Below are 26201 nucleotides of genomic sequence, written 5' to 3'. Positions count from 1 at the left end.
AGTGCCGCCTACTACCGTACGACAGATCCATCACAGCACATAAACAGCATAACGCCGGCCCCACTTGTTGTGATTCATGTCTACACGTATACCACTGAGCGGAGGGGGAGGCTGGGGAACCCGTCCATCACCGCGTGTGCTTCGTCACCGGAAGCTGACCTGTCGTGACGCTTTCAGACCACTCACCCTGCATTGGGGCAATGCCACCCATCAGCACATGACACATACTGTTCAATTTCGAATACGAAACAAATGCCAACTTTAACGGAGCTTTTAGCTGTTGTTGTATGTGACACAGCACACAGACACACACAGGGGAAAAAATGAAAACAAACACGTGCTTTTACGATTGTAGGACATTTTATTCTCTCTTCCCGCCAGTATTTACATCACAACGAGCCAAACCGAAATTTTGTTGATTAGTTTTAATTGTTGCCTCTCTTTCTCACTGTGTTGCTTTCTTTCTTTTTCGCTCTGAGTACGAAACAACGAAACAAAAGGCTTTCGAGAAGAAAAGATACCCCAGACACCCATCACAATTGTCGGAAACCCTACATAACTTTATAAACTAACTTCTAGTGAAACATAAAGAAAAAAAAACATAATGAAACAAACTAAAATAAAGTGTGTTTTGCCCCCCATTTTGCTACAGACAGTACGCTTGTATTGGGATGAAAGTGAAATGGAAATTGCTCCTCTTCTTGTATTCTCTACTCCTCCTCTACCCTTTCTTCTTCTTCTCTTTCTTCATCTTCTACATCTTCTTGTTCTTCTTCTATTTTCCTTTTTCTTCTTCTTCGGCTTCTTCTTTTTTTTCTTCTTTTAAATCTTCTTCTTTTACTGCTTCTTCTTCTTCTTTTTCTACGTTCTACCACCTGTTCTCCTTGTAGTACTCTCTTCTCTAGCATACGAATGGCACTGGCCGAAACAGCTTAATTTGTAAGTACAACATTCCCTTCCCCTCCCCACCCGCTCCCCATTCCCACCCTTACCACCCCTTGGCCACCCTCACCGCTCTCCATTCAGTCGTGTATCTTCCCTTGGCAGGTGCACGTGGCCGCACAGTTCCGCTGGCGCTCCAGCCCCTCCGGCGTGGCAGTATTGCAGAGCCACCCGGGCCAGGTCCGGTACAGATCGCGACAGTTTGCCCACAGATCGGCGGTATTGCACGAGTTGGTGCAGAGTCTGTTAGTAAAAAAAAGTGAAAAAGAGGTCTTACATCAACAAATGTAGTGTTTATTTACTTTCTTACGCTTACCTTATTTTACGGGATAGACAGTTGGGCATACAGGAACCACACGGGCGGCCTCGCTTGTACGGTAGGCCCAGCTTCTCCTCATGATTTCCGCTGGAAGAGAAGTTACGAAAACATTAGTAACAGCAACACAAACAAACCGATCTCGATGCGTTCCATTTTCAATTCAAAAACGCTTTCCAATTAATTATTTTCGGACAATCGAAACGGAAACTTTCTCAGCTGGCGCTCAAGTTACATCCAACTCCAAACTATTACAGCTTCATATCTGTTTCGGGGTGTGGAAAGCATTTTTGGACATGGCCAAATCCGCGCGCGCTGTGCGTTGAAAGAAAGCATTTCAGACACCCGCTCTCGCAAACGACTTAATCCATCCATCAACGTCACAGTCGCGTCTTGGCGATCAGACATTGCGAAAGGGGAGAAAATGCGTGGTATAACGGATGAAAGTGAAACACTCCAACAAGGGGACAGAGCGATAAATCAGGACAAACACGCACAAACTGGTGCAAGGACGTGTGGTCGTCCATAAGAGGCTGTCAAGGCCTACACGCCTTAAATCTCCAACTCCTGCGCCACTATTACTTAATTAGTACACACGATCACACACGATCGTTTGAAGATCACCCCGCTTTCACCCCTGCCGGGTACTCACATGGGGCAGTAGTTGCAGACGTAGTTGTAGAACGGTTTCCCCCGGGGGCCACCCTTGGGACATTTGGTCAGCCCGCAGCCGACCTTGTGCGTGGCGGCCCACACCATCTGCGTGTAGTGCCCGACGCTGTCCAGATCGTTCCGGGTGGAGCCGTACGTGAAGTTTTGCCGCTCCAAAAACCACGTCCGTAAGGCGAACATCCTATCGGATAAAGAAAGCAAGAAGAAAAGTTAATCGCAATTAACCTTAGAAGGATTTTGCGACCCTGCTGAAAATGGCATCACGATCGCCGGCCGGTTGCTAGTGGTGCGAAAATCGATCAAAATCAAATCCGCAACCCGATGACAGTAGTAGGCGCCGACCGCACCAACGGGGAAGCTGTCAAAGCTGTCGGATAAAGGTTGAAGGAAAGCATTGGCCAATGCTGCCATCAACGCGGACTCCTACGCGCTTTGCGCAACTTGCTCAAGAAGACCGAATCATCAACCTTACCGGAGAAGGTCGTACCCGTTGACAGCTTCCACCGGAGCGGAAGAGAGTGCCGTCATGCCCACTTACCAAGGTACGCGATGCGTCGAGACGAAGATGTTCTGACCGCAGGCTCCGAAGTTGTCGATCCAACGGCCCTTCGGTGTGTCGTGCGTTAGGACGCGGCACTGATTTGCCCATTTCTGGGCGGAACGGGCCGCACCGTGGTGCCATTTCTGAGAAAAGAGAGAAGGAGAGAATGTAGAGATAAGAAATTACGTTCCGGAAATTGAAAGCAAAAATTGGTTTCCCAAGCGAGAGTGTGGTGGGAACCATTTAAGAAAAACCTGTCACAATCGGATCGGAAGTTCTGCGAGTCGATCGTTGATCGTAAATTTGGCCACTTTATGAGGCCTCGGGTTGATGGTGCGATGCGTTCGACAGTGGTCGGAGATTAAATAAACACTGCCTAATGAATGAGATCATCGGTTGATGAGTTTTATTAGTTTACGCGCGCGCGTGTGTGTGCGAGCCCACTTATGGTGAGGGAACATGGGGATTGAGCGTGAACCGGCACTGATTTGCATGCAAATTAGATTGCTTTCCTCCCCAATCCGCGTCTTGTAGACGCGAAACGTATGGGAGAGTGAGAAAGAAGCTGAATCGAACCGTAGCGTCTTCAGCAGTAAAAGGTAACACACCTGGTGAGCGACGAACCCCAACCCCCCAATGCTCGTTTTGTACGGGGTAAAACGTCTCAATGAAGTTGCGGCAACTACCATCGAATCTGTTTGATCTTCCCATAAACAAATTGCCAATAAATAATAGGACCTCCTCGTGGGTCACACCTTACTGCACACTGGTAAGCTTCTCTTTAACGCGCTGGCACAGGTCCACTTCCGCCTGTTTTCAATTCACTTTCTTGCAAGCGAGATCTCCACTTATGGATGTGGATGCTGCTCATCAATCTTGGTAGATGGAGTCGAGCCCGCCGACGCCAATGCACAACATTCGAACGTCGTTGTTCGGGAAGCAGCTCGTTAGCCGAACGCATTGCTCACGTGAGTTTCGCGCTTGAGCGATAATTCAACCTCCTCCTTTAAACCCCAAATTGAATCGCTGTCAGCTTATATTGGTCCAGAGCCGCCTGTCCACCAACGCTCGGTGTGCGTGTGTTAAGCATGTGCATGTCCCCCCGACTGCTTTGATTGCACTTTTGGAGATCGATTTTGTGGAAAAGGTGTGAACCAATTATCTCTCCATTCTCGATCGTCCACTCCGGATCGTTAGTGCGTTTTTGACGTTCCGAATAGTGGTGGGCGTTCGGAATTGGAACTACTCGGTTGTGATTACGTGTCCGGAGCTAATTTCGAATCCACTTCTGGAATTTCATGAAAAGTGAAACGTTTTCGTATTCAAGGGAATTAGTCTGTTTTACATACAAACATAAATTTGAAAGTATCGATTTGGAAATCTATTCTGGATTCGATTCTGGAATCGGTTTTAGGATTGATTCTGGAGCAGGCTTCGGTTTAAATTCCTGGTTTCCCATTCTAGATGCTAGATCCGTTTCAGGAGTTGATTTTGGAACTGATTTTCGAATCGTATCTGAAACTGACTCTGGATTCGAATTTGGTACCAATTCTCGAATCGATTCTAGAACCTAATACGGTTGAATTGATTTTGAAATTAATGCTGGGCTAGATTGTGGAATCAATTCTGGGACCGATATCGATTTCTGAATAGAATTAGATTCGGACTAAATTCTATTTCAGGAATTATTGATAAAAACACAAATTTATTGGAGGATTAAATCAATACAGTAGCTGGGCTATCGATACAATTAGTGATGTGCTCTATGGAGCGTACCCACGATTCCGATCCGACTCCCACTATTGTTAGTCTGATTTCGACTTCTGCAAAACAGAATCACTAGATCCGCCCGGAGTCGGAGCAGCCTGGAGCCGGCCGGAGTCGTCCGGAGTCGTCTGGAATCGTTTGGAGTTGTTCGAAGTCGTTCGGAGTCGGAGTCGTCCGGAGTCGTCTAGAGTCGATCAGAGTCGAGCGGAATCGGAGTTGGTCGGAGTGAACAGGAGTCGTGTGGTTTAATGTGCTTGTGATCAGGCATTTCCTTTCATTGTGTTTTTTGTTTTTCGCTTTACTCGTGCGCTTCGTATGCAGGCCTATGTTTCGAAGCCCAACTCCGGCCGACTCCAGACGACTCCGGACGACTCCGACTCCGGGCGACTCCGAATGACTCCGGGCGATTCCAGACGACTCCCAACGACTCCGGACGACTCCGGGCGATTCCGAACGACTTTGGATAATGGAGGGCGGACCTACCTTTCGGAGTCGATTCCGAATTTATCGGAGTCGACTCCGGATTTTTGCTAACTTTACCCATCACGAGATACAATCGCCGCTGCAAACGTTCTAAATGTAGCAGCAAAGGAACCGATTCCCCGGGATCGATATCCTAATCTCGATTTCGATCCCAGAACCGATCTCGATTCCGATCCTGGACCTTATTCTGATTCCAATTCTGATTGATCGATTCCAAACCCGTTTTCAGAAACTGATTCCGGACCTCCGACTCCGATGAGTAGGTGAATAAAGGAAAATCGAAGCTAGACCGATTCCTTCACCATTTTTTCCCATCACTAATACCTAACCACCCTATAGCCCGCTCCACCCGGCCTAATGCGATTAAGGGGGCGCTGCTTTGCCAGATTGTCCGAAGCCTCCGATTCGTAGAAAAAAATGAAGCGATCACAATAAATTTGCCAACCGCGAAAACGACGTACTTTAAGACGACAAATCGGAATCGGACCGGTGTGCTTTAGTCCCGCGTTTGTCCACCCCGCTTGCCCGATTAACGTGTCGCTCGCAAACTCGAACCTGGCCGCAACGTTTGGGGGAACAACGTTTTGAACCGTCTGTTGTCACATACGGATTTGCATATTAATGATTGCGTTATGATGCCCAGGTTTAAGCTTTAAGGTCGAGGATGCCGGTTGTCCTCTTGGGTGCTGTTGTGGCTTTGCACGTACAACCAAACAAGATACGAGATAAAAGATACCGAAGCAGAGGCGGGTTTTTGGTCTTTTTTTTTTGGTTCATGTCCCAAAAGGCGGTATGTTGCGATCGAGATTTGGTGATCTTGCATATACCCTCGAAAAGCGCAGTAACCACCACCACTTCTGCGTCTTCTAAATCATTTCTAACACTGTATCGATTTGCGACCCTTATATGGTACGGACCGCTTCCGTCCCCATGGTTGGCACCATGGGACCGGGGGTGCTCGGGGATAAGATAAATTTCTCTTCTATTTAAATTAACTTCCAATATTTTATCGCCCCGTGACAAGCTGGCGTTTGCGTAGCTCGGCTGAGCCAGTAGCGCACACAACACAGCGCACAGAAATGTCGCAGCCACAGGGTTACGGGTGTTGAGAAATCGTTTCCTTCACGCACAACACGCACCCGCTCATTTGTCACCAAACGGCATGTTTAGGATTATTACAATACAATTTTCATAACCATAACCGTTATGCCCTTTTTCATGCGGCTAGGTGTTCCCAACTCCCCCTCTCTCTCTCTTTCTACCCACCCATAAACACTGCATAAATCCTTTCCCGAATCGATCGTGTCGATATTTTGACTGAAATGTTACACCATTTTGCGAGCGATTGTGCGTCTTTTCCTATCACATAAATATCGTTAATCTGGCGTCCGGTGTTTAACAAAGGCAACCAGGCAGTTTGTTGGCAGCATCAGCGGATCGGGTCGAGTACCTTATGGTAAGCACCCAAGACGCGGAGTGAATCTTATTTATGGTACGCAGTTTTCGATTTCCCTTATAGCGAAATAAAAACCGTTAAGCTGGCGCCAGTAATGTCATGTGCCGTGTACGCCATAGCATAGAGCTACGGATCGTTTGCGTTGGTTCATCAAATAAGGTTCATGAGTCGCGGAGCACCTATTCCAAGAGTCTCCAGAGCGATCGTAACGCATTAATCTTGTGCAAAATATTTAGGTTATGAACACAAATGCGCAACTTGACTTGACAACTTCCCTGTAATGTTCCTAAAATACACACGATCACCTTCTTCGGCAAATCTGTTCGCAAGGTAATGTATTAAACCTCCCCTCCATGGACATCATTTTGACCGTTGGAATCTGTTAAGAATCTAAAAATTGTACAAGGTTATAAATTAACCCATGATGTTAAGTTGCGTCCGAGCGCGAGATCACCGCGACAGACATTCTGGTGACAGAAAATCATTCCCACCCGCTCTCCCGCCCCTCGTTTTCGGCGGGCCCAATTCCCATTAGCCCGTCTTGGTCTCGGTGTTCAGCCTGTTTGTTTGTACCCACCCCGAAAATCAACACATACACACAAGACCAAACATTCCCCCTCAGTCCCACATTACTCACCATGTTTAGCATATTCGCGGCCGGCGGTACCACCTTGGTGCGGTACGAGTCGTGCAGCATCACGATCCGCCGCTGGACTTTGCGCAATCGGGGCGAAATTGCCTTCGTCGGCACCTTGTCTCCATACAGTCTGGGCACTGGGTAAAGGTTCGCGCCGGCATCCGGTCAACCGGTTTTTGTTGTTGTTGCGATGGGATGTGATTCATTGTGCGCGTGTTCCAAACGCGTTGTGTTTCCACCATCGAACGGGAGGAAACGGGGTTGATGATCGAGGGTGTGTGCGTGTGTGAATGAAGAAATTATTTTCCCCATCCCCATCCGTGGGGAGTGTGTATGATGATGCGCGTGACGATCATTTAGTCAATGGTTGGTTGGTGTTGATTTTTTTTGTTTTGGCGAGAGTTTGTTGCAGAATGTTTTGCCGTCACCACCATCGTCGTCGTTGGTTTTAGCCGTGTCGGTAGCATCAAACGTTAAAAGAAAAGGCATGGAAAGAAGAAAAAAAGTCGTCCAATCGAGCAGTGAGAGAAGAAATAAATAACACCGAATCGGTACTGTATGTAAATCGAAGATGGAGTTGATGAAGAACACCGTGGCGTGAGTAGAATTTTCTAAAACCTGCGTCCACACCACCGTCCGGCAAAGTAATGGTGCAACACGAGCGACACCGAATTGATGTGAAAGGTACACTCGTTAGTGTGAATTGCAAATTTACTGTCCCATAGACGGTAATGGGTCGGTCAGAAACAAACAAAATTGTTCGCAGAATAGGAAATGAGATCAGTAATAGGCATAGATCATGATCTAGGATCGTGATCGCGAAGAAGTTCCAATGAGAATAGCAAAACCAGTTGAGTAGATTTGGGCGTGTATCTAAAGTGTGAAGATCATGGCGGTTTGGAAATGATTTAAAGCGAATATCAGAATGATCATAACACGATCTTGTACTTAGACGAATATCTAATTATATTGAAGTTACAAAAATCATTTGAAATTCTATCTAGAGGTTCTAGAGATATAAAATTAAAAAGTAGGTTAAATAGCGTACATTAAATCAAAGTTACTAAAGTCATTGGAAATGCTATCCAGAAGTTCTAGCGATCAATATTGCTCGATAAACTCAACTCAAACCACTCCCATTACAAGACCAATTTGTCAACTCGCTAGCTCCAGTTCCATCAAACGGGATCCTAACACACACACAACATCCTACTAACCTCTGTCATAACGCCAACCATCGGACAGATCGAACCAAACGGCCAACAATGCGCAGACCAGCAACAAACCGCTGGCGGGTCGCACCATTTTTGGCCACCGGACGATCATCGTCAGCTCGCGTCGTACCGCCGATCTGCTCCGATCCTGAAACGATAGGCAGAGAAGTATAAATGGTGGGAAAACGAAACAAATGGCTAAACTAGACGGGGCACGGTCTACGGTTAAAGGCACCGGGTTTAAAGTTTTCTTCGCGCTGGAGAGCACGCGCTGCACAACGCTGCTTCAAACTGCCAAAGATCGAGAAGTTGTTTGGCAGAAAAACGGCCCCCGTAATCGTGATCATGTTTTGCGATTAGCGAAAAATGATCGCTGTTCCACTTGCGTCAAGCTGACACACGATCAAGATTCTGCCAACGTTTGCTTTTCTGCTTCTTTCTATTTGAATTAGAATTCAACCTCAGGTTGGTGGCCGTAGGATAGGGAGCAGAGACTTTTTTCCTTATTTTTGAAGATCTCATCTATATTTTTGACCCCCTCGCAACTCCAATAGCTTATCGATCGAACATGACTCCGAATGATGGCAAAAAACGTAGAAAAACGCACCCCAAATATAACACCACGTGCGTTACAAAAAAATGGTAAAGAACACCTCCAGCGCTCTTGATGGTTTCCTGGTTGCGAAAAAACAGATGGTCGCGTGAGAAGAACGAACCCAACCACCCTTCCCTTCTTGGTAGGTGTCATCGACGTCACCACCACGGTTGGCCCCGACCGGCAAAAGCACAATCTGTCATCTCGCTGCAAGCGGTGCCGCGTGTGTCTGAAAGTGGACCAGCATTTGGCGACAAAGACACATCTACCAGAGCCCCCCCTGCCCGCCAATAGGAAGGGGACCTGGCCAACCAACTTGTGGGAGTTGAATTATTGGCCCGATAGCGCTTGTTCATCGTTCACACTCTTGCCGTGTGACGATCGGATGCTACCACACCGAACATGGCGACCCTCTCGGGGCCCGTACCGATGCGATGCGGTTTTCATCACCAAGGTAAGGACCGATGTTTACGAGCATCGATGTGCATGTTGTTCGTTCCGCATCATCATTTCGCATATTTGCGACTGTTTTTTTTTTTTTTTGGCAAACAGATTTGCTCCACCCAAAACAAGAACACGCATTTTTGGAGGTCAGCAGGAGTGTTGTCGTGCTTGCTAAACTTACACACGGAGATGATCTGTTGATGATGGGAGATCTAATACACCGCTTATGCTCGTACCCATTTCTGTCCCATTTATCACTTCATGTTGTCATAAAAATCCGCCAAGCCCAGCGTGCTGTAGCGCACACTACCTATCACGCTAATTCCGATCGGGAAACAATCGCCAGCAATCTTTTCAGCACACCATTTCGGAACCATTGCTCTCTAAAGCCGGCCTCTAAAGCTAACAGATCGTAAAATGGGCATTAAAATGCTATCAAAACAAAACCAGCAATGGTGGATTGGCCTCGCACCCCAAACAAACGCGCCGGGGATCCAGTGGCATAAAAGGACACGGCGCTGCCGGCACTCAGGCTCAGACACTCATCTATAATACAATGCTTTAAAATCTCCAAAAACTCTCCCCAACTCTCTCTCTCTCTCTCGATGGGTAAGTTTTGCACCACCAAACCAAAGCATCGCTAGGTTCTACAGCCACGGTCCGAATCTGGAAGACAATAAATAATTTTTACGACTAATTAAGATATAGGCCCACCAACGCCGGGAGGGCGCGCGATTATCGACGCGCAAACACGCATAAATTGTGTGCACAAGAGTGCTGCACCACAAACCACAACATCCTTGACCTGAAGGGGAGGGCCGATTACGCAGAATAGGGCGAAGAGAGCGGCCGCAAAGAAAAGAAAACAACAATTCTAGCTGCGAATCTTCCCACTTCCAACCCCGAAGCGTCCATCTGCGATCAAACTGGGCAGCCATAAATTCTGGTGGTCGGCACTCCCTCCCCCAACCACCCCTCCAAAACCGACCGACTCACGCGTATTAATAATTAAGTCGTTAAATCTCATTCGAATGCATTCACTGTGTAAGAGCGGGATTGGCACGACGGGCACGAGATCATGCACATTAGTCTTGCTTCGCTTTGCTTTCTTTGCTAACGCTTTCGATCGCTTTCGGCAGAGCATAGTACGGTTGCGGCTGCTGTATGCGGAAGCTGCTGCTGCCTGGCTACAGCCAAAAATCGTTCCGGCACGATGATCACGCGTTTCCCGCATCCCAAGAAAGGAAACGAACAGGGTGTTGAGTGATGCAACAGACATACTGACGATGGGATCCACCGCCCATTCCCAGTGACAGTGGTCAGTGTTTTAATGCATAGTTTTTAGCTTTTTTGTTTCGATTGTTCGGAATGCCACACACGAAGAATCACACTCTGGATTAACGATCGCGTCAGCTCTACGCTCTACGCGAGCGAATCACATGTAGCTGTGTGTGCTCTAACGAAGAATGACTTACCGTAAATAAATCAAACGTAAAATTAGTGGCACGTTTTGCTGCTTACTTAAACTCACGGAACCTCACACAATCTTCTAATCAGGCGTAACTTGACACTTTAGACCACTCTACCGAGGAACTCCAATTTTCACTCCGTAACAGGATCCGTTCACAGCTTGAGTCACCCAAATCAACGCGCAACCGGCTTCGATAATCACACCATTTAGCATCGCCTCATCTCGTATTACTCGTATAACACACGCCACTTTTACCCGAAAGCCCCCACACCACGATCAGCTCGCCTACATCAAACACTTGAATCGATACGAGCACTACCTTCACGGTTGCCAAAAACCACCGATTCCGATTGCACTCGTCCAGCAAGCTTAACTCCGACTTCTGGCAGACACTGGCAGACACAAAACACCAGCGACCAACCAACTCGAAAGAACTACGTGCTGCCGAAACACACGCAACCACCAAACCGCGCAGACCAGACGACCAGACGACACGACAGAACGTCCGGACCGGCTGCCGTCGAGTAGTGGACTGATTTAAATGTGGGAGATCGCGAAAAAAATATCTCCCCCAAGCATATGTGTCACGATCCGGGGCGGGGGGAGAGGAGCGACGATAGGCGAGCAACGATCGTGAACAGGGGCGCAAAGACGAAGCATCGAAGCCGGCGGCGGTTGTAGTAAGATGTTGGGAGGATAGAAACCGATCGTAACGAGCCGCCCAAATGGAGACAGCCGAGCGAGAAGATTATGAGTTTTCTTCCGCGCTGTCCCGGGCAGGTAGGTGGATGGGTGAGGTTGGCGATAATGCCACCGGTAATGCTGGTGTGTGTGTGTGTGTGTGTGTTGTAGTGGGTGGTGGTACCAATAGCAACAATAAGAATGTCAACGATACAGAAGCTGCTAGGAAGGGCGAACAGACCATTTGAACCCGGTGGAGTAGGGAACTTTTGGCACTGTTCGAGGTACAGTGGTGCGTGTATAACTAGGTGCACTATGGTAACAATAGATCGAGAATAAGCTTAAACTCTTTTTGCTGTGTTGTAGAATATCTTTGTATGGGCCAACCAGTCGACCAAAAAAACCTATTCCCAATGCGTGCTCAATGAACAAACTACTAACGGCTGTACAGGTTTATGGCTCTCACGACCCACGACGAGAAGGAGGCGACGATCGTGATCGATCTGTTAAAATTGCGAATGCTTACATCCCAAAAAGTGTATTGGAGTGGGCGAGTATCGATACGGCGATACCACGACGACGTTGGCAAAATCGCGGAAGAAGGAAGCATTTTATGGTTTTTTTTTTAATCTTCCTTTTTACTTTGTTTTGTGGCCGTTAGGTGAAATATTGGAGTAAAGGTTGGGAATAGAGACCGCAGGGGACATAGTGAATGATACAGCAGAAACCATGACGATCGAGCCATATATACTCATGGGGTTGAGTGGCTTCTCTCTGAACTTAGATCCTAACAAATGATGACTCTGCTGTGAGAAAGGTTTGTAATTTGTACAGAATGATTTTAACAAATTGATTAGGATTCTTAAATTTGTTGATTAGAGATTTAGCTGTTGCTTCCAATTCCAAATGAGATTCCAATAGGATTCCAATACACTGCGAGGTACGCCTTAGAGATGGCAAACACAATTCCAAACAGATTCTTCCTAGGGTTATTCCGGTTCTGACTCCAAAGACATATGAATCGCCATGACGATCTGGACGGAGCCAGAATCGTTCAGTATCGTTCAGAACCATCGGATTAGTCTAAAATAGTTTGGAATTACTCGAGATCAGTAATTAGCCAATTAATTTTCGAATCATTCCAAACAATTTCGAACGTTTCCAGGTGGTTCTTCTTTTCTCATTAAACTTATCCTTCGGTACTGAATCCGATATGTTTGGAGCCATCCGGAACCAGGTACAATTTGTTTCTCATAATGCCCATCTCTAATACGCATGCGTTGGAAAGCCATACGCGCAACCATGGTAACACGGCAACATGTTTACTATGCATCTAGCAGCACGCCGCTTATCGACTATTTCATCGAATATCGCCATCATCACAGTCACCAGCCTGTGCCTGTCCTGTGTGTGCACCCAAAAAAAACGAATCCGCGCGTGAGAATATTTCCAAGAAACAAAACAACCCCGAAATAAAATGTCCCTGCTGGGTGGTGAGAACATTCGACTGCTACAGAAACTGTTCAAAGCCGACGATGATGGCTCGTCATCAGACGATGAGCCTACTGCCCAAGATGTTCCCCAATTAGGTAAGATGTTTCACTACCCAATGTCCCACAACGTGCTAATAACAATTCTGGACCATTTCCCCTATAGGTCCCGGAGATATTGGAGAACAGGCGGCACAGAAGCCGAAATCAAAAAAACATCCCACCGATCCGGCAGAGCACGTGAAACCCTGTTCCTATGCGCCGCTCGCACCAGACACCCAACCAAACCCGGAACCAAGCACGCTCGAGCAATGGGAGGCACAGCAATTGCACCAGGACCGGACACTGTTCGATTCGCGCAAGCAACCGGACTATCGGCTCTCCTACCGCCAGACGGTCGCCACCGAGGACATCTATCTGCAGATGAACTGCAAAACGCCCGCCACGGCCAGCTGTGAGAGTATGGTCGTGGAGGTGTTTCTTTCCGCCGAGGATGACTCGGTAGGCATCCATCAGATCGAGCTGGAGGTGCAGGAGCAGCGGGTAACGGTCGGGTCGCCAAGGTATCGGCTCGAGCTTACCCTGCCGCACCGGATCAACCCGGACCGGGGCAATGCGGCGTGGCTGTCGGATCAGAAAACGCTTCGCCTTACGCTGGTAATGGTGCGTGAGCTGGATTTTGTCAACTTTTAAGGGCGGGACGGAGCGCGCGTGTACTGAAAGTCCAATAAATTGGGCACAATTTATAGAAAAGGTGAAATGTCCGGGTGTGATGTGTACACATTTTATCACAATTCAATGCAATTTCGGTGCGCTGAAAGTTGTTGGTGAAGGGGGGAAAACGGTAAATTTGGCATTTTAGACTACCTTCGCATCTGGGTGGCATATTGGTGAGATACAGATCGTATTGGCAATAAAGAAGGTCTTTAAATTGTGCTTTAAATATCCATCATTAAACACTATATGTATGGATGCAATCTTGGAGAAGAAACAGAAAACAATAGGCACAGAAATAGTAAGTAACGTTCTACTATTACTACCAGCCCACCAGCGCCAGCGAACACGATCTTGACTGCACTTACCTTCATATAATTCAAATTAAATTAAAGCCCACCAACGCGAGACGACGGCCAATGTGGCAACCACCTGCATGATCGACATCATTCAGAGCTCGTCCCGGCTGCTGCCTTTTGCAATTTGCGGAAATGCAGCTTCTTTTCTCGACTTCTCGTCCATTTCGTCGCTATGATGTGCGCCGAGAATTGCCACATTCAGAACCGGGGACGATTGCCTTTGTGTTGTGGCGCGCAAAAGACGTCGCGGTGAGCCACGAAGTAGCAGCAATAAATTTCAACAGCATCTCCTCGGTCTGCAAATGGAAATGACTTAATTTGAAATGACGATGAATTATGTGCTATTTGTAATGTGTCGTCTGTACGATAATTGGCGACATTCACGATGGATGGAGCTGTCGTGATGGAAGCTGTTCCTTTCGCTGCTCCAAATGAGGACCTTCTTTCTGCACCCTTGTTCAAGCGAGATGAACAGGACATGAACACTAACACACACACGCACACGCATTGTAATTGTTGTTTTGCTAACTTGTTTAAATTATTTTATTAATAATTTTATATATAAATACACTGTTGTTGTTTTTTTTTGTTTCAATAATAGACTAATTATCGAATTACGTTACACGGGGGGCATTCCTAAGAGGCCTAACTGCCAACACAATACCACCACCACCACCACCACTCCCGCGGTAATGGATGGTTGAGTGTCGCACCGCCTGCTGTGTCTGTTTTCTCTGTTCTGGGATTGGTTTTTCTTTCTTTTTACTGATTTTCATTCGCATTTTCCTCTTCCTCCACTCACGTCACAACTCTTCCTCGATCGAAAGCTTCTTTTTTAATGGGAGGGAGGCGTCGCTTACTTCGTTTGCAAATTTTGCTGCAAGCCCTCCCCATTTTCCTTTACCTCTAGTGTGTATTTGCCGCTGGTTTGAACTATTCACAATCGTTTCCTAATCTATACGCGTGTATTTTTTTGTTTTGTTTTGCTTTTCTTTTCTTGCTTTATCTTTATTTCTGTATATGTCTTACTTATTACACACTACACACGTTACACAAATTATCCGTACTCCGGCGGCGGTTCGATTCCTGTTGCCTTCGCTCTTCCGATTCGCTTCTCTGGCCTTCGGTACACTACTTCAAATCACATTCAAACGCGCGCACTGTTGCGTACGGCAAGCCGCCTGTCCCTTATGTGTGTGTGTGTGCGAATGTGTGCATATGTAATTGTTAACAGTTTACTACACTAATTCGTTCGGAATCAGCAGCATCCAGTTCCTGTTGCTATCTTTCCTTTTCTGTGGTAGTAGTAATACATGTTATAAAACACACTCGCACACACACACCAACTTTTAAGGGGCCCTTCCCGTGCACTATCCTTTTATAATGTTTGTTATGTCCTCCCTTTGGAAGGAGTAATAGCTTTGTTCGATTTTCCCTTTCCCTCTCGTGCAGAGAGATCCGGCAGTTTACAAGAAGTAGCGGGATTGGTTTTGCCTTTCCACATTTTAGTTTCCGTTTCTTCTAGGAAATAGTATATGTGTGTGTGTGTATTGTTCAAGGAAAGACTTCTTACAAACAAACTAAAAGAGACATTATACGTCACCTTGTTGTTAGTAGTGTGTATGATGATGATCTGAACGTGCATATTGGGGTAAGGAGGGAGATGGTGGCAAATATTCATTAACGTCTCGTCTTACAATAAAGCTCTTTTAATAAATAATGCCTCCTCCCTCCTCCTGTCCTTCCTGTACGCTTACATTCCGTTTTCGAAACCACTCTTCTTTCACTAAATTGCCCTAACGCAAGGTTTTACTTTCGCGCGCACGTCCTAAAACACTGATCACACGTCTCTTGATCCTCATCCAGCAGGTTGTCACCATTTTCCTCACCCTCCCGCATTAGCTGTGCTTCTGGCATTCCCCAAAAAAAAAACATCAATCCATCTATTTACACAAAGGGTTCCAAAACAAAACAAAAAACAAGAATGAAACGAGATTATATAAAACTACGCCTTACCCCACGGAATCCCGATCGTTGCTTTCCGAATCCCTTCTTCCTGTTGTATTGTATCATAGGTTTGCGTACACGCGTACAAGTTCGGCGAGGACATTCTCTGTTTGTGTGTGTGTGTCTCTCACTCTCTCCCATTGCGTCCCGGCCGGCCCTCATACTAAATTAGTCCTATGCTGGTCATATCCTTACACATCTACTTGGAATCTACTAAAAAGTGTGGAGAGCGCGGCTACGATGCGAAGGAGAGAGAATTAGTGAGTCAGAATAATAACTGCTTTGTAGTATTTTTTTGTTTTGTTTTGTTTTTTTTGCGTAAGCGAACCCGGAACACAACGTGCGTTACTTTAAGTTTAATTGTTTGTTTTTTTTTGTTCCTTTTTTATGTTTTATGTTTGCTTGGTTCTTCTTACATTTGGGATTATATTTATATATATGTACGTTGCCCACGTGCTTCTTATCATGTCAGTACTTTTACCGTTTCACTTAACTACAGTTTCTTGTTTTCTAGTTTTGTTTTTCCCCTTTCAAAAAAAAAAGATAGACAAACAAACACAGTGAGTACACATTCAGTCAAAGTACTAGAGATGGTTCCGTATGGAACTCCACGCGATGGACACACACGTGGAGAAATCGTCTTAGGACTTTTGCGTGTGTCAGCTGGGGCACATACACATACACAAGCGGGGGAAGTTTCTATTACTCGTGCACGAAAGGGTTGTCGAAAGATAAGACAGCTCGTTTTGAAACCACACAGTAGTTACATGTTAATGTCGAACGTTCTGCACAGGTTAAAGCATAGGTTAAAGCAAACCCCAGGCCCAGTTTATGGACAAGCCAATGCACAGCAAGATCCATTCGCAACTTCCTTGTGTCACAAGCTCCAATCTGCATGCACCGTACAGAAGAGCGTTAAACAATTTGTGAACCACACATTTCGTCAAACGATTTGATATTACAAATCGAATCCCGAACTCTAACCTGGACGGTCTAAGCTAATTTTAAAAGCTGTTGCTTCACAAACACAATTCACATTAAAACAAAGTGTTTTGCATCGGTAGCAAATACTCCTTCTTATGTTTTGCAAACCATAGTCCATAGTGGTACAAGTAGAAGGGCAATTCCTTCCAGTAGCACGCACACCAACACACACAAACACACACAGACACACACCAAAAAAAAGCCCTGATGCCGAATTTTGCCTTATCTTGCCACCGAAATATGCTGCCAACATGTATTGTACAGGTCGAGCCGATTGTTGCATACACTTTCCCTTGTTTCTTTTCTCTCTCTGGTTTGTCTTCTGTAGCACAGTAGCATCTGCAGCTTCGAGCAACGCTTCTACACGATCCTTTTCTATGTACACCGGACAGTACACCGTTCCATGTGCGACGTCCATAAAAACTGCCCCTAGCCGAAACGAATGCTTCCAACGCAGCACATTTGCCGTTCTAAAATTTCAAATTTTAATTTAACTAAAACCCAACCACACTATTATCAACGGTACTGCGCATCTTAAACACTATTAATGTGGTGAGTCTTACATAGTATACCTTTTTGCTTCCATTTATTGATTGGTTTGCCTTTTTTGTTTGTTTCTGGTGATTTCTCTTTCCTCAGTATGATTCGTAAATAACTAACAGACTTTTTTTTTGTTGGGTTTTCTTATGCATTTTTCTGCTGTTGCTCAAATTCGATCCATGCTTATGCGTTTTTTGCATTGTTGCACAAACGTTCATCGTTTGGGTTGGAGAGCTTTAGAAGCTGTCTTTACAAACAACAAAAAAGACGGTCTTTACAGAAAGCTTAGCTGAGTTGTAGCCTATCTTCGTGTTATTTGTAATTGTTTCGTTTTCCTTTCGTTGCCCCTATCCAATCTTTATGCTTTCATGCGTAAAATACATGTATGTACTTTTCTCCCGTTTTTGTTTTGTTTATAGCCATTATTTCATCTTAACCGAGTAAGCATTCACACCGGCCGGTTTAAAGCTTTAATGTATCATGAACGGGCAACGGTCAAAATGACTGACTGTGGGACGCGTTTGCCGTCGTTTCAGCAGCACTACGACACGAAACATACAATCGATATTGAAGATAGGATAACACATATTCGAATGCATTACGCTTGAGGCTATATGATGACAATACCACCACCGCAACCAACATGCGTGCTTCGGGGGTTCGTTCCTTTCCTGCCTGACCATGCTGTTTTATTGTTTTACCCTCATGCTACTCCCTTCGGCGTGTTTCTTCCTGTCCCAGTAGTAAGCATACATACGTCGTTAATTTAACTATCTGCTACTATGCTTATCCTATGCGCTAAAAACCGGTTTGTCGTCCCTTGTAACTGTACACCTAAACACATCCAAAATGCGAATGATTGTTTCAGAACGAAAGCAAATTTCTAAAGTTCAACGTAAAGTAATGTTTAAAAAAAAGCACAGAGCGCACGTATCGAAAGCAAAACCAAGAGAGTGCAATTTTGCCAATATTAGTAGCGCAATGTAACAAACAACACATCTCATTAGAATACAGCATTAAAGCATTCAAGAAAACCGGGAAATCTGCTGCCCTTGTCTCAATATTTCACGATGGCACAAAACCTGAATTAAAATTTCTACAATGCCTGAATGTCTACTTCTCACACACTCGGGCTATGTATTGGGAGGGTGGTGAATCACTGTTAGATTGGCAACAAAATGTAAAACCTTTCGAAACATATACTAAACAATCACACATACACAAACATTATCGCGCAAAACATTATGATCAAAGCGGGATGCACAACACGTGACACCTTTGTCGTGCTTTGCGTAACCGTCTAAAGCATGTTCGAGGAGGGGGGAGGGTAGGTTTTCAACGGTACGATTTCTTATCACGATCGTACTACGCTTATCGCCGCACACAGCAGTAGAAGCGCGGGGTTTTCGCCCTTTTGCTACCCTTTTTAATGTAATTGTTTTCTTTTTTCTTCGAGAGGGATGCTAATGTCCATCCTGTGCTGGAGGATTTCGTCAATGCCGCGCACAGCTGCTGTGTTGTTGCTGCAATTATAAAATCTTTCTATCCTACCCTAACTCTAAGAGGTCACTAAAATAACAGAGTGTGAAAAACCTACACCCAAACGATGTTTGACACTCGTCTTCTCGCTTTAGCGTTCCCCTGCTATGCTCATCCATCATCATAGTGACGGGATAGCATACTGAACCCAAGCCAAAAGGGAAGATATGTCTAACATTAGCTGGTTTATACGCATAACAAAATAAATCTATCCTTCGTGTCTTTCGATGCTTTGAGGTCGGGCCAGCAAACAACAGAGGACAGTGATTGCTTGCGCACTTGATGCGCATGGCGCTGAGCTAAACATTCGGCTGGCGAAGCATGCCTATCCTTACAACGGCGCGGAAAGTTCCGCGCAAGAAATTACGGACAAAAAAAACCCAATATGCTTATCTTTCGTAAAACGAGGGAACGAACACTGCGTACCACACTTGATTAAGAAAGAGATGGGACACATCATTGCGAGATCATATGCCGGAGGAGAAATGAAAGGATAGCAACTGTAAAACACCAATACGTGCCCTCTTTCTCTCGGTCTCTCTCTCTCTCTATCTCCATCTCCCTCTTCACCTTGCGGCTCGTACAGGACATTCCGCGTGTTCTAGAACGTCCCGGCGTCAGCGTGCTCATCAAGCACGGTGGTCAGTTGTGTTGGCAGAATGCAGCGAAGTGGACGACAAGGGAAACGAACGAAGAAGTGCCGCTACGGCAGCAACGGACGCAGCTAGTGCTGCTGCCACCAGAACCGAACAACGGTTCGACCGGATTACTCTAACTCCCTCCAATGATTATCACTTACCGCTAGCACTAACGAGATTGCTACTATTACTACTACCACCACTAGTACCGCTGGCGCTGTTGTTGCCGCTGCTGGTGCTAGCAGTGCTGCCACTGAGCCCCATGGCAGGGGCAGCAGCAGCACCACTGCTGGCACTGCTGTTGTTGCTACCGCTGACACCGTCCACCGGCAACAGGCTACTGGTCAAGGGCACATCCATGGAGCTGTTATTGCTGTTACTGCTGCTGCTGCTGCTCACGCTTCCACTATTGGCGTGATGATGGTGGTGGTGGTGATGATGATGCTGTTGATGATGATGGTTGTTGTTGTTGTTATTGTTGTTATTGCTATTACTGCTGGCACTGATCATATTGCTGCTGAGACTGGTGCTATTGTTGCTTTTGTTACCATTGCCACTTGTAGTATTGCTACTATTGTTGCTACTGTTGCCGCTGCTACTACTGCTGCTGCTGCTGCTACTACTACTACTGTTGCTAGCTGCAGTGCCGCTCTCCCCGGATGCCACCCCGCTGGTGGATATGCCCGCGGACAGATCCACGGAGGGACTTACGCCCGCTCCCGGCGTCGTATTGTTATTGCTATGCGCTCCACCGGTCAGTAACGGTATCGTGGTGGTCGTCGGCGTTGTTACCGTGCTCGGCGACGTCGCACTGTTGCTTATTGTATTGTAATCTAGCGTGAAGTTAGACGTTCGCGTCATATCCTCCATCGACGCTTCCGGGCAATCGAGGCCGGTATGCTTTAGGGAGCCGCAGTTGTAACACGACGGTGCCGCGCTCGTGTACGGCAGCGTGCTGGTCGCTCCGTACACTCCCACCGAGCTGCTGCCTACTGTACCACCACCACCACCAGGCACCTTGGTCTGCTGTAGCAAACCGATCTGGGGCGAGGGGGACGACCGAACGGCACCGGGCAGACCGGTCTGCGTGCTAGCTACCGTCGATGCCGGTTGCGGAGGCAGAAACGCTAGCGTGCTGTTTGCTACCACCGTCTGGCCCGGCACGCCGGTAGCGGCTACCACCGCCGTTGGATGGTACTGGTAAAGTATCGGTTCGGCCGCTTGCTGCTGTGGCTGCTGCTGCTGCTGCTGCTGAATTGTCTGCGCGTAGGCCGGCGCCGTCCGGAAGGCGGTACCGTGCGGCAGGGCCGCACTAGCGACGGACCGGTGCGATACGCTTACCTGCGGAAAGGTGGCCGGTGTACCCGCGTACACAAACTGGCCCGGCTGCGGTTGGACAGCGACAGCGGCTTGGTTGATCAGCACCCCTCCCGACACAACGCCGCTGCCAGTGGCCCCATTGTTGCCGGTGCTGCTCATCGTAGCACCGTTAGTCGTGCCGGTTGTGAGAAAATTCTGTGCCGTACTCGTAACCATGAGGTCGGATGCGGCAAATTGCTGCTGCTGTTGCTGTTGCTGCTGTTGCTGCTGCTGCTGCGCAACCGTCTGCTGTAGCTGATGCATCTGTGAGTATGACATTGGTGGGTAAGGCTTTTCGAGCCGGCCGTTTATGTTGCGCATGTTGCTCGAGCGATTCGAGCGGACGTGTGGAATCGTGGAGATGGTGGTCGCTGGCACCACGCCGGGCGTTTCCGGCGGCGACACGTCGCCCGTGGAACCGATCGAGCTGCCAGAATCGCTACCGGTTGAGTTCGGTTGATGATTCATGATGTCCATCATCATGCCACCGACACCCTTGACGTTGTAGTTTGCCGTATGGTAGATCCCACTGCCACCGCTATCCCGCTGCTGCGAATGATGCTGCTGCTGCTGCTGGTGATGATATGGCGGAAGCTGCTGACTGACGTAGCTCTGTTTCGATTGTCGCGGCAACGTGTTGTGCGCTTGCCGAATGCCGTTTCGAAGCTGCATCTGGCTCAGCATCACCATCGTCTGGTCCTGGGAAAGGCAAAAACCCAACGTTAGATCTTTCCTTGGCCAACCATCCCGCGAGTAGTTCTTTGCTACCTCATCAACAGATTTTAAGCTTTGCATTTGCGATTGATTCTGCTGTTGTTGTTGTTGCTGTTGTTGCTGTTGTTGCTGTTGTTGCTGCTGTTGTTGTTGTTGTTGTTGCTGCTGTTGCTGGTCATTCTGCTGGTTGCGGCTTATTCGATGCTGCACACTGCTCGGGTGAATGCGGGTTGGACTTGTCGTGCGACTGTGAATCGGCGATGATGGGTTGCTCATGTGGGGCGATGATGACGGAGGCGGATAAGATAGCTGATAGAAGTGTAACAGCAGCAGGGAAAAAGAGGAGGAAGAAATAAATTGACACAAATTATCAGAAGCTGGACACAATAGCAACTCGATTTGTTTTAACCATAATGATAGATTTTTTTTTTTGTTACCTGCTGGTAAACGGATTGAACCCACCGCGATGACACGGTTCCGGCTGGTGGTCCTGGCGGAGGAATCGTAAAGTCTGTCTGCACCGGCAGCGAATGCATTGGATCCAGGAAGTGCGTCGTAGTAAGCGTGACATCATTAGCAAGCGTCTGTAACGACAATAAGCGATGATATTGTACATTAATGATTCACTTGCTTTGGGTCGAAAATAATCGCACAAAATGTTTATCATTGAAAATTCTTCTTCTTTGTGTTCTTGGCCATTGGTACCCGAAAAAAGAACCCCTGCACCAGCACCTTACCTGCGTCAATCCGGGCAATCCTGCGTAGGTCAGCGTGATCGGCTGCCCGAGCGAGGACGGCCCTTGGGGAAGATTCTGCATCGACAGTGCCGCATTCGGTGGCAGTGCGTGAATCGTTGCCGTACCGGGCGGTGGCGGCACGGCCGGTGGAGGTGTCGAGTTCTGTAGATGCTGCGGTTGATGCTGTTGATGGTGTGGCTGCTGCTGCTGCTGTATTGGCGATTGCTGCGGACTGTTGCTATGCAACGAATCCATCGAATGATGCTGCGATGGTGCCTGCTGATGGTGCTGATGAAGATGCTGCTGTTGCTGCTGCTGCGAGTGATGATGCTGCTGCTGCTGCTGCTGCTGCTGCTCGAGCGCCACCTCCTCACGCTCCCCCGACCGTGGGCTAGCAGCTGCTTTCAGTTCCAGCGATTTCAGCTTGCTAAAAATTTCGCCACAGTGCAACCGCTGCTCGAACGAAAACACCGGATGATTGGTGGCCATCGTGTACACGAGCAGCAGCTCCTGCTGATCGTCCTCCTCGAACAACCGCTGCAGATCGGGCCGCGCACCCCAACCCTCGAGCGTTTTGAACAGCTCGTTCGCGTACGCATGGTTGCACGCCCGGTACAGCGCAAGAAACAGGGCCATCTTGCGCCGGATCCGCTGGTCGGTCGGTTCGCCCGATGCAATGTCCGCGATGAACTCCTGCGGATTGTTCACCTTCAGCTCGGCACCGCGCAGCTCCGGTGCGTCCCTCCGGCCCAGCTCCTCCAGGTACGTGCCGAGGAACCGCAGCTCGAACGGCAAGCACATGTTCAGCATAATGCACATCGTGTCTATTCTGCTGTAGCTCTTCAGATCTCTGAACCAACCGACGACGTCCTCGTTACAAATCATTTCCAGCAACACATTTGATTCTACGGTGCACGCGAAGTTCGGGGTTTGTGTTGCTCTGTTCTGTGTGTGGAGGTTGTTTTCTTCCTTTCTTTTCTTTTTTTTCGCACCGCCAAAAGTAGTGTGGTCGTTTACCGATCCGATGTGTTGGTGCGTGCTGTGTACCGTGTTGCAGTAACACGTTGCTGACGCGCGTTATTGTTGTCGTTCTGTTCGACGGTCTTTGTTTACTTTCTCCCTCAAACCAGTAGACGGTTGTTTGACCTTTGAGCCACTTTCTGGTCTGACCTGGTCTGGCCTGGCCCCTTAACCAGGGTTGTAGGTATTCACCAAGTGGCACGCGCTAGTGGCAGTGCTGATGGTCAACCATACACCTGATCGGCCGATTCCAGTCAATTAGTAGTTCACGTACACACCCGGCGCCGTCGTTTGGCTTACATCCATTCTCTGCACGGCCCAGCGTTAAATAGTAGCATGCATTTGTCCAGCTGTCTTTAAAACTGTGAGCCATGTATCATTCATGTCTGCATCCGCAAGAACTTCGACGGCGGGTAGGGGGGTTTTCCTGTCGTTTTACGCACCTCCCCAATTGGTCACCAATCAATAGAGGGAGTAGTTTTTATCCGACGGAGGCGCAATGCCCACCTAAAAGAGGAAAAGAGAGAAAAAGAATACAATATTACAATTTCTCACTGCTGCAGACGAAAGCACTATTGTCGCTTAATCTACTACTATTACACCACACCATAGTGGATGGGACCCCCTGACCCACCATTCCCCACGCACCACGTTCTTTCCGCGATTTGCGTAGTGTCTTTTTTTTCTTCTGTGTACTCCCTAGCTGCTTTCTTCGCACACTCACACAGAGAGGAGTGTGCAATGCTCGAGCATACCCGTGTAGCGAGAAACGCACGCACGCACAAATGTGCAACTAAACTTTGTCATCAGAGCAAGCGGCGAGTGGCAAGGAGGAGTCATCGACAACTGGTTGCAATCCCGTTCAAAATGGCACCGTAGGCTGGGTTTACAAACATGTAGAACACTTCTCAGCGACGCAAATTGAGCGAAAAGCTTCATTTTTATACAAAACATTTGCCAATTGCTACATGAAAGGGTGCTATTGGGCATGTTCCACCGATGGGGCTTGGGGGTGAGGCGGTGTGTGCATGTGTGATGCTGTGACATAAAATTGGGCCAAGGGTGCTGCACTCGCCCGAGCCCGATGCACCGACCCACAGTCTCAGTGAATCAAAAATCACCCATTAACCTTCCGCCTATTGCGCTTGGGCCGCTTGGGCCGAAGCCTTTCTAATCATCCGCCAGAACACACACACACACACGGGCTAGAGAGTTCGCGATACGCACCAGAGGAGGATTCGTCATTTCGGCCCTTCCGAGAATTTTTTTACAATCCTCTCCAAAAAATGTACATCCCCCGTGTCGAGCCGATTGGCTGCGGACGGAGAATAGTTTTATCTTCCATTCAACACTTTGATAACACTTTCTTCACAACAATCCTCGTCGGCACGGCTCTGGGTTGGTGTGGTTGATGTCCCCGAGAAAATTAATCTTTTCCGGAACGAAAAAAAATAAACTGCACATAGCACACATACACGCACACATTTCAACCGTGTACGCACTAGCCCACACAACTAGATACCCATACACACACACACACATGCACACGGGGCATGTACACTGTCAACGAAGAACAACACTCCTTCTCCTTCCTCGGTGGCCTTTCATCCGGGTTGTGTTGAGTGAGGGCGGGGACGGGGGGTGCTTGAACCTGGGACACTTTCTTCATGCAGAGCGGCACCGGACGAGCTCCACGCGATCTCTCGTTCCGTTATGGCCGGAAAATGGTTCACTCTAGAATCGTTGCTACAGCCCGAGATACGCTGCTGCGGCTGTCAAAAGTGATGGGTCGCCCCGCCGCGGATTACTGCGATCTTTTGCAGGCAAACCCACACACACGCGCACACATACACACACACCCATGCACACTGTGCAGTTTTCCACAGTTCGCCTGTTTCTTCCGAGTCTGTTTTCTTCTTATCTACTTCACTGGCAGGCACGCGTTCAGGTTCCGCGAACCAAACCAACCCGGGGGAAGCATTAGAATAGTGTTTCCAATTACGCACTGTTGGGTTCGGTTTTCATGCCCATCCACCATTATTGGGTCGGTGTGTTGCCCCGCTATTTTCGTAAAAAAAATCCTTTCCCCTACACTGGCCGCTGTCGCCGTGATCATCTGTGTGTATCCTTCCGCTCCGAAACCGCAGCCATACCTTTTTTTCTCCGCAATCGCACAGGAAAGCAGTCAGGGACGCGCTTGCATCGGTTCCCGCTGCGAAGCGTGTTTTATGCCTTTTGTTTCCGCGTTGACCACACCAATTTTTAACACTACAATTTCCGAACACACAATGGAGTACGCGAGCTGCTACAGAAAATAAACGCGACAAGAAATGTCTCTCGGTCAGTTCTGGCTCCGACAAATCGTTCCGCTTGCTTGGCAACGAAATCTGGGCACAGATTTGCTTGCTGCAATCGACCACCTTTTAACGAAGCTACTGTCAAAAAACGCCAACTTTTAACGAAAACTTCGGTTGGTCGACCGGTTTATTTTGAACATGAAATGGGGTAAAATGTTTGTACAATTTTAAAATAGCGAATTAAGTTGTTGTTTGCTGTATAAATCAGTTCTTTCATTTCGCTAAACCACAGCAACTAACAAACACAATAATCTAAAACAAAAAAGCCATCATTAATTTTCTTGAAAATCAGGCCCAATATGTTAAATTTCTTTACCGCTTGACTTTCGGCTTCGGGAGCGCTCAGAAAGGAATTTAAATTTCACGATATTCTACAACTCCGGCTTCATTATCATTACATCTTATAAAATTAGCTTATGTTACATTGCAATTCAGTTAAGATACTTCATACAATAATTTCGCGCAATTTAGTAAAATGAATCTTTCGAATGTTTAGCAGAGAACTGACCACGTGAAAGTACTCA

At 47.5% G+C, this 26201-nt stretch overlaps 3 protein-coding genes across 5 annotated transcripts; 1 reads left to right on the top strand and 2 right to left on the bottom strand.

The window, feature by feature from the left end:
- Positions 1–334: 334 nt before the first annotated feature.
- Positions 335–11066, bottom strand: LOC1280040 (cysteine-rich venom protein). Its single transcript, XM_319834.5, has 7 exons — positions 10543–11066; positions 8032–8176; positions 6815–6951; positions 2469–2614; positions 1911–2111; positions 1259–1348; positions 335–1185 (listed from the first exon to the last, which is right to left on the bottom strand). Exons 2-7 carry the CDS (start codon positions 8138–8140, stop codon positions 1023–1025), a joined length of 846 nt encoding a protein of 281 aa, XP_319834.5. The 5' UTR covers positions 8141–8176; positions 10543–11066; the 3' UTR covers positions 335–1022.
- Positions 11067–12523: 1457 nt separating this feature from the next.
- On the top strand, positions 12524–13708 carry LOC1280039 (dynein axonemal assembly factor 6). Its single transcript, XM_061658475.1, has 2 exons — positions 12524–12808; positions 12876–13708. Exons 1-2 carry the CDS (start codon positions 12697–12699, stop codon positions 13400–13402), a joined length of 639 nt encoding a protein of 212 aa, XP_061514459.1. The 5' UTR covers positions 12524–12696; the 3' UTR covers positions 13403–13708.
- Positions 13709–15975: 2267 nt separating this feature from the next.
- On the bottom strand, positions 15976–25704 carry LOC4578021 (transcription factor mef2A). 3 transcript variants are annotated; one of them, XM_061656335.1, is made up of 5 exons: positions 25474–25704; positions 22301–23827; positions 22001–22147; positions 21618–21872; positions 15976–21548 (listed from the first exon to the last, which is right to left on the bottom strand). In XM_061656335.1, the coding sequence occupies exons 2-5, from the start codon at positions 23183–23185 to the stop codon at positions 19644–19646; spliced, it is 3192 nt and encodes a 1063-aa protein (XP_061512319.1). In that variant the 5' UTR covers positions 23186–23827; positions 25474–25704; the 3' UTR covers positions 15976–19643. The 3 variants fall into 3 exon arrangements, with proteins under 3 accessions (XP_061512319.1, XP_001238206.2, XP_061512320.1); XM_001238205.2 differs by having other exon boundaries at positions 15976–21542; XM_061656336.1 differs by lacking the exon at positions 25474–25704 and adding an exon at positions 24548–25431.
- Positions 25705–26201: the final 497 nt, after the last annotated feature.

Source organism: Anopheles gambiae, chromosome 3, assembly GCF_943734735.2.
Source record: "Anopheles gambiae chromosome 3, idAnoGambNW_F1_1, whole genome shotgun sequence".
In the NCBI taxonomy this organism is placed as follows: Eukaryota; Metazoa; Arthropoda; class Insecta; order Diptera; family Culicidae; genus Anopheles; species Anopheles gambiae.
The sequence above is the reverse complement of the archived record's forward strand: the minus strand, read 5'-3'. Positions and strand labels throughout refer to the sequence as shown.

What these genes read in the sequence shown, in the direction of transcription:
- LOC1280040 (XM_319834.5), bottom strand. Translation starts at nt 8,140, where the DNA reads ATGATCGTCCGGTGGCCAAAAATGGTGCGACCCGCCAGCGGTTTGTTG. An exon ending in CCGCGAATATGCTAAACATG is followed by an intron (nt 2,615 to 6,814) that starts GTGAGTAATGTG and finishes CTCTTTTCTCAG; the next exon opens with AAATGGCACCACGGTGCGGC. An exon ending in GTCTGCAACTACTGCCCCAT is followed by an intron (nt 1,349 to 1,910) that starts GTGAGTACCCGG and finishes CTTCTCTTCCAG; the next exon opens with CGGAAATCATGAGGAGAAGC.
- LOC4578021 (XM_061656335.1), bottom strand. Translation starts at nt 23,185, where the DNA reads ATGATTTGTAACGAGGACGTCGTCGGTTGGTTCAGAGATCTGAAGAGC. An exon ending in GATTGCCCGGATTGACGCAG is followed by an intron (nt 22,148 to 22,300) that starts GTAAGGTGCTGG and finishes TTGTCGTTACAG; the next exon opens with ACGCTTGCTAATGATGTCAC. An exon ending in TTCAATCCGTTTACCAGCAG is followed by an intron (nt 21,873 to 22,000) that starts GTAACAAAAAAA and finishes CACTTCTATCAG; the next exon opens with CTATCTTATCCGCCTCCGTC.
- LOC1280039 (XM_061658475.1), top strand. Translation starts at nt 12,697, where the DNA reads ATGTCCCTGCTGGGTGGTGAGAACATTCGACTGCTACAGAAACTGTTC. An exon ending in CCAAGATGTTCCCCAATTAG is followed by an intron (nt 12,809 to 12,875) that starts GTAAGATGTTTC and finishes TTTCCCCTATAG; the next exon opens with GTCCCGGAGATATTGGAGAA.